General features: G+C 55.1%; 1 protein-coding gene across 1 annotated transcript in view; it reads left to right on the top strand.

The window, feature by feature from the left end:
* AGAP3 (ArfGAP with GTPase domain, ankyrin repeat and PH domain 3) overlaps positions 1–12152 on the top strand; it is a 129385-nt gene that overhangs the window by 71626 nt on the left and 45607 nt on the right. The window contains 2 exon segments of the mRNA XM_032182154.1: positions 660–752; positions 9764–9868. Of these exon segments, the coding sequence (XP_032038045.1) occupies positions 660–752; positions 9764–9868 (198 nt within the window).

Below are 12152 nucleotides of genomic sequence, written 5' to 3'. Positions count from 1 at the left end.
GTGATTCTGAATGTATTGATTGTGCTCCATGCCGTGTATGACTTGATATTTTCCTCTGTCTTAAGCACTTTGAATGAGTTCTGCTCAACAGACTGTATATTTCATATTGTATTTATTGGAGTTTGCTCTCACCGCAGCCGCCTTCGGGGGCTGGCGGGTTTTGCTCTCAACTCTCTAGCCGTGTGATAGATATTTATTGTCCATGCTCTTTTGTAAGGGGCTGGTATCTCTGCCCGGTGACCTGTGCTACTTTGTATGGTGCAAGTGTGTTACCAGAATAAATCTGTTGGATTAGTAGAGGTGTGACTTCCTTTCACTGCCTTAGCCTCTCCTGCTTCCATCCATGCTCCACCTGCATCCCATGCCATCTCTGTCTGTCGCCATGTCCTGTGTGCCCCGCGGGAGGGGGGTCAGGTAGCCCGGTTCTGCTAGGACAGCTCTGCCTGCAGTTGTGGGGGGACAGGCCAGGCTGCGGGGAGGCCGGGGCTGGAGAGTCCCCCGAGGGGACGGGCAGGACGCTGGCTGCTCCGTGTGCGGGGAGCCCCGGCCTGGGGGAGAGAGGTTGCTCGGGTCTGCGCTGGCAGCCCACGGGGACGGCGGGGCTGTGCGCGTCCCTCCCGTCTCCCATCTCTAATGGACCTCTGTCTCTTCTCTTCCAGTCTCGAAAGGGCGCGGACCCAGAGCGGGAGAAGAAGGTGCCGGAGTGTAAAGCGGACAGTATCGGCAGCGGGCGGGCCATTCCCATGAAGCAGGTTCGATCCCTCCCCTCATCCCCAGTCAGGGCAGGCTCCCTGGGTCGGGGCCGCGAGGCCAGGGGTGCCTTCGCTCGGCACAGGACACGGGGGTGCCTGGAGCAACCCGAGTGGGTGCCTGGGGACCGCACGCCTGCCTGGACCCAAGGGCACCCGTGCCGGGGCGCGGGCGCTGGGTGCGGGGAGGGGGCTGCACGGCCTGCAGAGCGGCTCCAGCAGAGGGCATCCGTGCCCCGCGCCCGCTCCCCGGCCCCCGCGCAGCCCCCGCAGCCTCGGTGCTCTGCTCCTGCTCCGCTCTGCCCGGGTGCCCTGTGGCCGGAGGCAGGGGGCTCTCCTCCTGGTGGGCAGGTGGGCAACGGCAAAACGCAGCGAGCACGGTGCCCATGAGCCCGTCTGTGTCAGGGGGAGGCAGCTGCTCGTCCCCGTTGGGCTCCTGGCTGCTGGGAAAGCTCAAGCCACCTGGAAGCGCCCCAGAGCATTGCCTGCCCCTGTCTGGCAGCCAGAAAGCAGCAATCGGTAATACCTGGGCGAGCGAGGGAGCCAGGCGGGGCGGGGGGGCTGCGTGGTGTTTCCACCAGGCTTTCATTGCGCTGCTGGCAAGGCCGAGCTGCACACCGCCATGCAGCACCTGGCCGAGCCTGTGCCATGCACTCTGTGCCATGCACTCTGTGCCACGCACTCTGTGCCTGCTGCTGCGGTTCCATTTTTCTTCCCCTGGCCCCAGCTGGCCTCTCTCTGCCCTGCCTGCCCACGAGCTGAGCTGCTGTGCGTGCGGGGCCGGTCCCAGCTCTGCGTCGCAGGAACAGTGGGGTGGGAGGATGCAGATTCCGCGTCCTGAGTGGGTTCCACCTTGTGCTGAACGTTCCCTGGGGAAAGAGACCTCGGGAAGCACCCAGGCAGGACAAAGGGTAATGGTTTTAAACTAAAGGGCTAGGTTTAGACTAGAAATTGCAAAGAAATCCTTCCCTCTGCGGGCGATGAGGCCTGGCGCAGGCTGCCCCCAGGAGCTGGGGGTGCCCCATCCCTGGCAGTGCCCAAGGCCAGGCTGGATGGGGCTGGGGGCAGCCTGGGCTGGGGGCAGGGGGCCCTGGGCATGGCAGGGGGTGGCACCGGGGGGCTTTGGAGCCCCTTCCCATCCAAACTGTTCCATGATTGTGTGACCCGGCAAGGTCAGGGTGACTGAGGAACGGGGCGGTGGGTACACAGAAGGGGCACTTTGCCACCACTGGAGCTCCTCCATCCTGCTGCGTTTTTCCAGTCCAGCAAAGTGTTGCCACACAGTGATAGTTAGTGCAAGGCAGGATAGGGTCAGAGCCACTGGGACAGCGCTCAGGACAGGGCAGCAGCACTGGAAGGGAGCTGTGTTGGAGTGGCAGGAGGGGAGCAGGGGCAGCTCAAGCAGTGCTGGGCTCTGGGCAGGGGCTGCGGGGTCTCACATGGGAGGCTCTGCTTCCAGTGAGCCAGCGGCACACACAGCCTGAGCATGGGCATATTGGTGTGTGCCAGGTCATGCCCCTCCTCTCTCCAGGGTGTGGGTCCTTTTTCTAATCTGGCTGGAGCAGGGCTTAAAGCTCCCTTACCTGTTCCTTCCACTGCTCCCATGGGCAGGCAGCTTGCCCCTCTGGCCACGCTGCTCCCCTCTGGTCCCAGCAGGGCCAGCTGCCCCTGCTCACCCTGCAGGAGAGGCCGTGGGCTGGAGGTGATGAGTGTGCCTGTACAGCACCTAGCACCGAGCTGGTGGGTTACGAGGAGCACGGTCCGAGCCCTGTCTCCGTGCTGGGTGTTACGCCTGCTGGCTGCATGTCAGCGCGGTGCAAGCTGGTTTGTGGTGGCAGCGCCTCTGCGCTCTGATTGTGTCAGCCAGTGGGGGAAGCAGTGGCAGAAGTTGTGCAGCAGGGACGGGGAGGCTGAGTACAGCAGCTGAAGCCTTGAGTGCGACCTGACTTGGCTCCCCCAAACCACACTGCTGACTGGAAAATTGGATGACTGCAGGAGGTCCGGTCTGATCCTGGAAGCATTTCCATGTCCTTTGGTCTCTGGGCCTTTGGGTTGCCTTTTCCAGGGTTTCCTTTCAATCAGCAGGGCAAGATGCTTTCTTTTCCTGCTCCTGTGTCTCTGTGTGTTGCTGACTGGGCCTGGCCTTGTCTGTTCTGCTGGAGTTCGCAGTGTTTCCGAGGCACTGTGGAGTCATTCCGTGCTGTAGGCAGAGCAGTGGTATTACCGCGTTGAACAAGTGGAGACAGGCAAAAGCCTAGGTCTGCAAAAACAAGCATGTGCTTCACTCCTGTGCCTCGCAAGAAGTAGGTGCCAAACAGCCCATCTGGTCCAGGACCCGTGTGAAGTGGCCGGTCTGTACAGCAGCACCTCGCCGGCAGAGCCCAGAGCAAAGTGCTGCCTCGTCAGAGCTTGGTCCCTGCCCAGGTTCAGGAGCGGTTCCTCAGGTAGCCAGAGCTGTGGGAGCTGGTTTGCAGAGGAGATCCTGGCAATATTATTACAGGAGCCTTCAGTGATGCTGGGGGAAGCAGTGTTTTGGCTGTCAGAACGGTGGGCTCTGGTTTATGTTAATGGTTCTCCCTCCCAGGGCTCTGGCGGATTGTGTTGCACCGTGCTGGAGTTGTTGGGGCAGTGCTGAGGCCCCGGAGCACGGCTGTGACCTGTCTCTAGAGATACCTTGGCACTCGGAAGCTGCTGCCTCCCACTGCTTGAATTAAATGGTTGTTCTGCAGTATCTCAGGAGGGTACAGAACTTTGTTCCTGAAGGAGAAGACAGGCCGATATCCTTACACAGGCTGTGGGGCGATGAGGTTGGTGTGGACACAAAGCACAGTGGATACAGAGCAATGTCAGAGTGCTGCAGGGCTTCACCATCCCTGCTGTGCCATCAGCCCCCTCCCAGTAACACCCCAAGAGAGGGAGGTGACTTAGGTTCATCAGTGTGAACAGGAGCAAAGATTCAGGGCAGGTGACGATTGCCCTGCCCCGATGTGGAGCTGCCCTTTTGGAAGCTTGTGGAGGTCTCATTGCTTGCCATCTCTTTGAAGGGCAGAGAAAGATCAGGGACTGTGGTAAGATTCACATGTTGTGGCAGTCCTGCATGCCATACAAGAGCAGAGAGCCAGTTACGCTGCAGTGACAGACGTGCAGAATCCTCTGCCTCTGGCCACTCTCAGACTGTCACATTGCTCAGCATGTGGGTGCACCCAGTGCCACTCTCCATGTCACTGACACATGTTAAATGGTGGGACCGGCACTGTTCAACATCTTCCTCAGTGACATGGACAGTGAAACTGATGCACCACCAGCAATGTGTGCTTGCAGCCTAGAAAGCCAACAGTATTCTGGGCTGCATCAAAAGCAGCGCGGCCAGCAGGGCCAGGAAGGGCATTGTCCCCCTCTGCTCTGCTCTCATCAGACCCCATCTGGATCCCTGCATCCAGCTCTGGGGCTCCCAGCGCCAGAAGGACAGGGAGATATTAGAATGAGTCCAGTGGAGGGCCACAGAGATGATGAAGGGGCTGGAGCACCTCTCCTACAGACAGGCTGAGGGAGTTGAGGTTGTTCAGCCTGGAGAAGAGAAGGCTCCGGGGAGATCTTGTAGCAGCCTTCCAGTGCCTACAGGGGGCTGCAGGAAAGCTGGGGAGGGGATGTAGGGGTAGGACAATGAGTAATGGCTTTAAACTAAAAGAGGGGAGATTTAGAATAGATATAAGGAAGAAATTCTTTACTCTGTGGATGGTGAGGCACTGGAAGAGGTTGCCCAGAGAAGCTGTGGGTGCCTCATTCCTGGAAGTGCTGAAGGCCAGGCTGGATGAGGCTTTGAGCAGCCTGATCCAGTGGGGGGTGTCCCTGCCCATGGCAGGGGGCTGGAATTAGGTGAGCTCTAAGGTCCCTTCCAGCCTAAAGCATTCTATGATTCTGTGTGCACTGCATGGCTAAAGGCAACAAATGCTGTGCTTGGGGTGCTGCAGCCACCAGTAGATAACCTAGGGAGTGATTTAATTCCTCTGCTTGGAAGAAGAAGCCTGGTGCATGCTCAAATTACTGAAAGCTGAAGTTGATGGACGATGTGGAGCAGTAGAAGGGGTAGGTGCCCTGTGGCTTTCCTGAGGCCGTGTCACTAAGACCAGTGATCTCTTCCTGAGCTCTGCGGGAAGAGGGCTGCATGCGAGGGACTGCGAGCAACCGTGTTTGGTGCTCAGAGCTTGGGGTTTCTGCCCAGCGCCCAGGCTGATGGCTGGGAAGGCTGACCACAAAGCGAGAGGCCAAGCTAGGTGTTGCAGAACGGAGACTTTGCTCGACTGAGGAAGGGCTCTAGGAGGATGTATGCTGCCATGGATGTGTGGTGGCTGGCTGTCCCTTGTCTCCACCTCCTTCAGCACAGCTGAGAACAGCTCCCCTCTGGGTGGCCTGCTCTGTCTCACTTACCCCCCACTCACATCTAGGGAAGGTGGAGATGTGCGATGGGACGGGTGAGGCACGTCGTGTTGAGGCCCCTCTACACTTAGGACAGCACCTCCTTCCCCTGCGGTGGCAGTCAGCCCGTGCCTTTGCTGGTGTGCAGCTCTGCACCGTGCTCAGGACCCCTTGGCTGGCGATGTCCTTTTGGTTATACGTTCAGGAGGTCTTGCAGGATTGGAAGAGCTTTTCTGTAGCTGGACGCTTGTCTTTGAGAATTGGGTTAATTAGGCCGGGAGACTAAGCTTCCCCAGCTGTTTGTTACTAGGAATGAGCTCCTAATTGCACATGCACCAGATTCTTTCTGGGAATGCTGTACTGAGTGCACAGGCAGCCCGGGGGGCCCCAGGTCCCTGGCCCGGCTCAGTTTGGGCCACACACTCCAGCAGGGCCCAAGGCGGGTGGCTCCTCCTCCTTGGGAGCTGGGATCATGCTGGGAGCTTAGATTACATTTAAATTGCCATTTGCATTTTCCAATCAATACGCGACTTTACAATTAAGTTTGGTGTTAAAATTCTTAGCAAAAAGTGAGTGGAAGGGAGATTTGTGGAGTAAACGAGTCCTTTGGGGGCCATCGCTGCTCCCTGCTTCATTACGCTGCATATTGCTGCTGCTGCTTTTACTGTGCTCCACCACAATCCAAACACAACAGAGACGGTCGTGCTGGCCGACAAAATGCAGGGAGAGGAAGGAAAAGTGAGGAGAGGGAGAGAGGTGGGCTCTCGCTTTTCATCTCCGGCAGCTTCTTCCCTTCCCATAAGACTTTGATGCTTGGGAGGAAACCTGTGGAGGGGTCGCATCTCATGCAGCGCCCTGTGAGAAGCAGGGGGAGCTTGCGGAGCAGCAGCCTGTGCCATCTGCACGTGGTCACGGTGGGGGGGCCCTGCGGGGGTCCCGGCTGCCTGCAGACGTGGCCAGGAGCTGCACCAGGGCACACGGGGCACCTGCGTGGAGGGGACGAGGTGTGCCGCAGGGTTGTGCCTGCCCGCAGCACATCCTCCTGCGTTTCACCAGGCTTTGTCCTCCTCGCCACTTCTTGCTTCTCTTCGAGCTGTCGTGGGGGTTTTCCTCCACGAAGAAACAGTTCTGCAGGTGCTGCAGGCCAAACCTCCACTTTCTGCCATCAGAAAAGAGATTCATAGAACATCCCGAGTTGGAAGGGACCCATAAGGATCATCGAGTCCAACTCCTGGCACCACACAGGTCTACCCAAAATTTTAGACTGTGTGACTGAGTGCACAGTTCTTAAGAAGCATTTCGACTTGAGAAGATGGGTGGCGGAGAGGGTGACCCTGATGCAGCCAGCACAGCAACACCATTAACAACTGGAATCCTCCCGGCTGCTGTCCCCTGCCTTAATCTCTAATACAGCAGCAGAGAACAAGTCTAACGGCTCTATCCCTGGATTCAGCTGTTTCTTGCAAGTGTTTGGCCTTAAGGGCCCCTTCCCCTCCCCCCATTTTATTAGATGTTTACTTAGACTGTGTAGTTGCTCCCAATTTTGGTTTCTTGTGCCTTCTGGCTTGAAAAAAATGGGCTGCCAGTGCTTGATTCTCCCGTTTCCAGGCCTGGTTTTGCTCGTGTGTTCAATTTGTGAAGTTCCAGGTTTGTAGCTGAACTAACTGCTGCTGAGCTCTTCTCTGCAGACAACACATTTTGGGGGCTTGATAGTGATTGCAGCAGCCCAAAAACATTGAAGTAGGTAGTTCTGTGGCACCAAGGTGTATTGAGCTGAAGACACCTGAAGGAGAGGAGAGGCAGCTGGAGTTCTTGGTTTGCAGGACGTGTTGGCAGGTCAGACTCTAGAACTGAAGCAATTTTAAAGCCAGAGGGGATCGTTGTGCCCATGAGCCAGGGAGCTGCCCCCAGTGACTTTGAGCCAAATTTGTGCCTTCAGTCTGGTCTAGAGCAGATTTGTTTGAAAGATACCAAACAAATGTTCTTAGATACAGAGAACCTACCGTTTATCTAGATGAGATGGTGTAATATTGAACTGTCCTTATACATGAGACTTTACAAGTGAGAGGAATAAACATTCAGGCACCCCTGTGAGAGATGCACAGCCCAGCAGTGGTGCTGGGGACGATGCTTTGTGTCCGTGGTAGGCCAGAACCAGGGCAGAGTGGCCGAGTCCTGGCGAGGGGTCTGGCAGCCTGCTCCTAGGTGCAGGACCTGGCATGAGTCCTGCTGGAATCCACGCTCTTCTCAGGAGCCCGGTTTGCCAAGTGATACAAAACAATTTGTGTTAATGACCGGTCACCTCCAGCGATTTACTCTGTGCAGTTTCTATGTTGCCTTTAAGTTTCCTGTTTTTGTGCTTTCCTTGGGCTCATTTAGGGAAGATGTTGACTAAATAACATGAATCAAACACAGATTGGTTGGACCTATATACAAATACTTATGCTGGACATGGATTTGCCATTTCTGATTATTTGTCTTCTCATTCATGGTTATATTTGGAGACCTTTCACTTGACCAAAATGTTTTTACTCCATGCATTAATGGCCGTATGGATTTTGTACAGTTGGATTTTAATGTATGTGCTGCTCAGTTAACATCCTAAACAATGCTGTGTCAACACAGCCACCATTGCCATCAGGTATTGTGATCTTACCGAAAGCAGAGCCACACTTCTCTGATGACCTATTTCCACGCTGATCAGCATTAGTTACACTGCTGTCCCCTCATTCTTTGCTGATCGCTTCTTGTGGTGGCTTTTTGACCGTTTTGCCCAGTGTAAGCGTCTGGCTGGCTGGCCACAATTATAAGGGTCATTGCTTTTCCCCTTGCAGATCTTGGCAAGGCACGAGCTTTTGGACTGCTCCTACGTTTTAAGGCATGTTAAAATCAGCACCTTTTAAACACTGCTGAGCAAACTCTTCAGCTAATTCTTGGAGCTCTTGAAGGCAAGGGATCAGATCCTGCCACCAAAACAGTTCAGCTCCCACCGCTCTGCTTCAGCTTCCCCTTGTACGAGTAGGAGGCTTTTCCTTTTCACACTGTTTGCTTCCCAAGCACTGAGCATAAGTGGTCATGGAGCACTTCTGCCTTTTCTGCATCATTTATCGCCGATTTCATGGTCATGTCTGTGCAGCATTGTTACCCCAGCATGTGCCAAACCCTACATTGTTTTTGTTGTGTTTTTCCATTGGGCAGGCGCAGCGGCCTCAGTCTCTAGGCAGTGGGATGAGGCCCCCAAATATGCCGAGGCTGGCAGGACAGAGACAGTCTGTCCAGGTTTTTGAGGAGGTGCTGGCCTGGGGCCCAGATTTTTGCCACGTTAGGAACAGCCAGTCTTGACGTCTGCTCAGACAGTGCTTTCGGAGAGCCCAGGCCCGGCAGTCGGTAGATGCAGTTTTTTTCCCAGACTCTTGTTATTCATCCATACTTTTGTCCCCATGCTGTCCTTTCCTCCCTGCCAGCAGAATACTTGATGTTCTCCCCTCGATCCGTGCTCCAGCACCCTTGTGCCTGGCTTGTTGCTCTGTCTTCGGTCTCCCTCCCCACCTCCAGTCTTACCTGGTACAATGTCAGGTCCTGCTGGAGGCAGATGTCCTGGGGAGGCAGAACTGCGATGGGGAGGAGGTTACAGAATCATGGAATCAGAGAATATCCGAGTTGGAAGGGACCCACAAGGGTCATTGAGTCCAACTCCTGGGTCCCCAAAGGACCACCCTGAAAAAAATAAAAAAATAATAATAAAAAAGTGGATCATATCTGAGAGCATTGTCCAAATGCTTCTTGAACTCTGGCAGGCTCGGTGCCATGACCACTTCCCTGGGGAAGGGTTAAGAGGTTGCAACTTTGAGTGATGGTTCAGATCCACGGGTATTCATTCTGGGTTGGGCTGGTAGGAAGAGGGAGCTTTTGTCATACGTGAGACCTCAGGATTGGTCTCGTGTAACCTCCTGACGGGGAAGTGGGGTGAACAGACACCTCAGCTGCCCAGGACCTGCTCTGCCTCTGAAGTGTGCCCCTAGCTCCATTTGTTTGACACCTCTAAGGAAGAGCAACCCAAGCAGGCAAGGGAATATTTATCCCTTGTGAGACCCACGTACTGGAGTGTTGTTCCCTTGCCTGTCCTAAATTATTCTTTCATTGTCCATCCACCAGTCTGTGCTTTTTATGACGGGAGGTGGCCTGGGAGCACTGTGGTAACAGATCAAGGATTATCAGCTGGTGGTGAGGTTAGCTCCTGCCTTGTTTTGTCACTGCTCTTCAGCATCTGAAGAGGTGCCCAGAGGGAGTGGTTTGGGACACGAGGGTGTGTGATGGATCCCTCTGAGGACCTGAGATTCAGGACTGGCACATGGAGACCCTCATCTCAGAACGGCAGGGCTGTCTGGGGATACGTGCTGGGGTTGGTGAGGGGACGGCTGTAGCCCTTTTCCTATGAGTCCCAGGGAAAATGCTGTTGGGAGACCAACCTAGATGTTTCTTGAGTCTCAATCTTTGTGTCTTTTCAAAGATCAGTCTCCTACAAGGGGTGACTCTGAAGCTGAGTGGGAAATACCCAGATGAAACAAGGTCTAAGACTCTTGCTGCTTCTCTTTTAGGGCATTCTCCTGAAACGCAGTGGCAAGTCACTCAACAAGGAGTGGAAGAAGAAGTATGTGACATTGTGTGACAACGGAGTCCTCACCTACCACCCCAGCCTGCACGTAAGTACGGCACGGGAGATGCTTGAGAAGCAGGGTGGGACAGAGCAGGCTCTCCTTCGTGCTGTGGCTGCTGCTGCAGGTCCTCTTGCAGATGCCACAGTTGCAGAGTTGCTTGGAAAGGGTTTGGCAGCCGATGAAAGCTGCTGACCCTGAGCAGGAGGTTCAACATGAGCCCTCAGTAGGGCAGGCTTATACAGCAGAGTTGTTTTTTATCAGTCTGGAGAAAAAACCCTTCCCTTTCCTGAAGGCTGTCTCTGCTGTGCCAGGCTGGGTGGGAAAAGCTGATAGGAACATGCTCTGCACAGAATTATGCTCAGTGAATGCATCTTGCTTTTCTGTGTTTCCCCTGCTCAGTCCATTAAAGCAGAGGCTGCTGCCTCCCTGCATCCGGGGTGAGGAACAGGCAGACAACTCCTTGCAGCCACATCTGATGGTGCCATTTGGGTGTGGAATAATTTTCCTGGCTGCTAGGTATTGGGTAATGGAGATGAGGTGCCTGTGCAGAGCCTGCCGAGCTGAGCTGTCACTCGATGCATCTCTGATCCTCTTCACTGCTTGGCTCAGGCACACAGCTGCCTCCCCATCCATCTCTGTCGCCTCCCCACTGTGGGGCTAATGACTTCTTCCCCATTCCCTCTTGAGCACAGTTTGCTGCTGAGACAGTGAGCCGCGGACAGACACACCTGTGACACCGAGACCACAGCACCCTCTGCAGAGGACGCGCTGCAGCGGGGCGGCCGGGGGGCACGGGGCAGGGCTCGCTCCCCGGGTGGCTGAGTGGGGCAGAGAGCTGGGAGCTGCAGCTCCTGTGCTGTTCAGAGCCCCGGGCTCCTTGTGTGTCCCCAATCTCCTCAGACACGTACGTGTTTGGGTGCCCTGAGCCTCACAGGCTTCCTCCTGCCTCTCTGGTTCGTGGGCTTGTGACACGGAGCCTTCTGACCCTAATAGCCTCATGCTGGAAAAAGCAGTCATTGCATGTCCTTTCCTTAATTCAGGAAAGCTGTAAAAACAGTTGTTTGGGTTTTGTTTGTTTGCTTGTTTCCTTTTAGTCTTTGTTCCTTTTACCATATGGTGTGGTTCTGCAGTTCCCTAACTTTGCAACCCCATTTTTTGGTCTTTATAGACCCAAACTGGGAGGGAATGACTGCTGCTGTCTGCTCTCTGTGCGTGCTCACACACGGGTATGGTTTATCAGGTTTCTGACATCACAGGGCCATGGTTTAAATCATCTGTGGAGGCAGAGTGATTTCTGGGATGTTGTTTAACTGCACTCAGCTGATGCCGCTGCACACTAGGTTTGTCTGCTCTTTACACCGTTTGTTCCCCAGAGGGTGATCTGGTTTGATGTCACTTGCTTTCCTTAGTTTGCTTCTTCAGTGTTTCATTTCATTACGGTGTTGCCCCAAGCAAAAATCTGTTTTACTTCTCCCTGGTGCAACTGGTGATCCACAACCCATTGCTAAGAAAGGTACAAGACGGGCCTCTCCGCCCCTCGATTTCACCAAAAGCTCTGCACCTTGCACCAAAGTAAGTAATGCCCTGTATGTTTCCCTGTATCAGGGACAAGTTACTTGTGGGCCACAGAAAGCAGAGCTGCTTGCTGCCCAGCTCTGACTCCTGTGAGGACAGGAGATCTGCGTGCTCCCTCCTTGGCATCGCCTCCCTGAGAACCGGGGAGAAGATGGATGGCACCCACAGCTGTGTTGTGGTTTTTGTGGGATGCGGACAAGCTCAAGCTTTGGTGAGCAGCGTGGGGCTCTGCTGAGCACAGGCTGCCCTGCTTTGCCCTGCCTTGCCTCACTTTCCCTCCAGTCCAGTGTACGACCGGCTTGGAGGGCTCAGATGCAGGAAGGCAGCCTGGAGGAAGAGGTGCTTCGGAAGATGTCCCGTTTTCTAGTGTGAGTTAAGAGATGCTGCGGTGCTTTTCTGTCTCCAGTGGCATGAAGCAGGTTTCCATGCCCTTTGACAAGATGTCACAAGCAGAGCACGTTAAGGTTGAACAGCCTGGGGCAGTAGCAAAACCTCTGCTCCCAAGGAAGGGCGTGTGCTGCTTTGGCACTCCCACTTGTGGCAGCAGCTGTTGGTCCAGCAGGCGGCTGCTAAGGCAAGAACAGGTATATGGGATCCTCAGTGGAGGAGGCACACGGCATCCTGAAGGTCCCTGAGCCCTGTCGTGCCCCTTTTCCTGTCCTTGCTCAGAGTCAGCATGTACTGCCACGTGCCTGGAGGCAGCAGAATTCAGGGGGCAGCAGAGGGGTCCGTGAGGGGATGGCTGAGTGCAAGG

This window comes from Aythya fuligula, chromosome 2 (genome assembly GCF_009819795.1).
Source record: "Aythya fuligula isolate bAytFul2 chromosome 2, bAytFul2.pri, whole genome shotgun sequence".
Classification (NCBI taxonomy): domain Eukaryota; kingdom Metazoa; phylum Chordata; class Aves; order Anseriformes; family Anatidae; genus Aythya; species Aythya fuligula.
The sequence above is the reverse complement of the archived record's forward strand: the minus strand, read 5'-3'. Positions and strand labels throughout refer to the sequence as shown.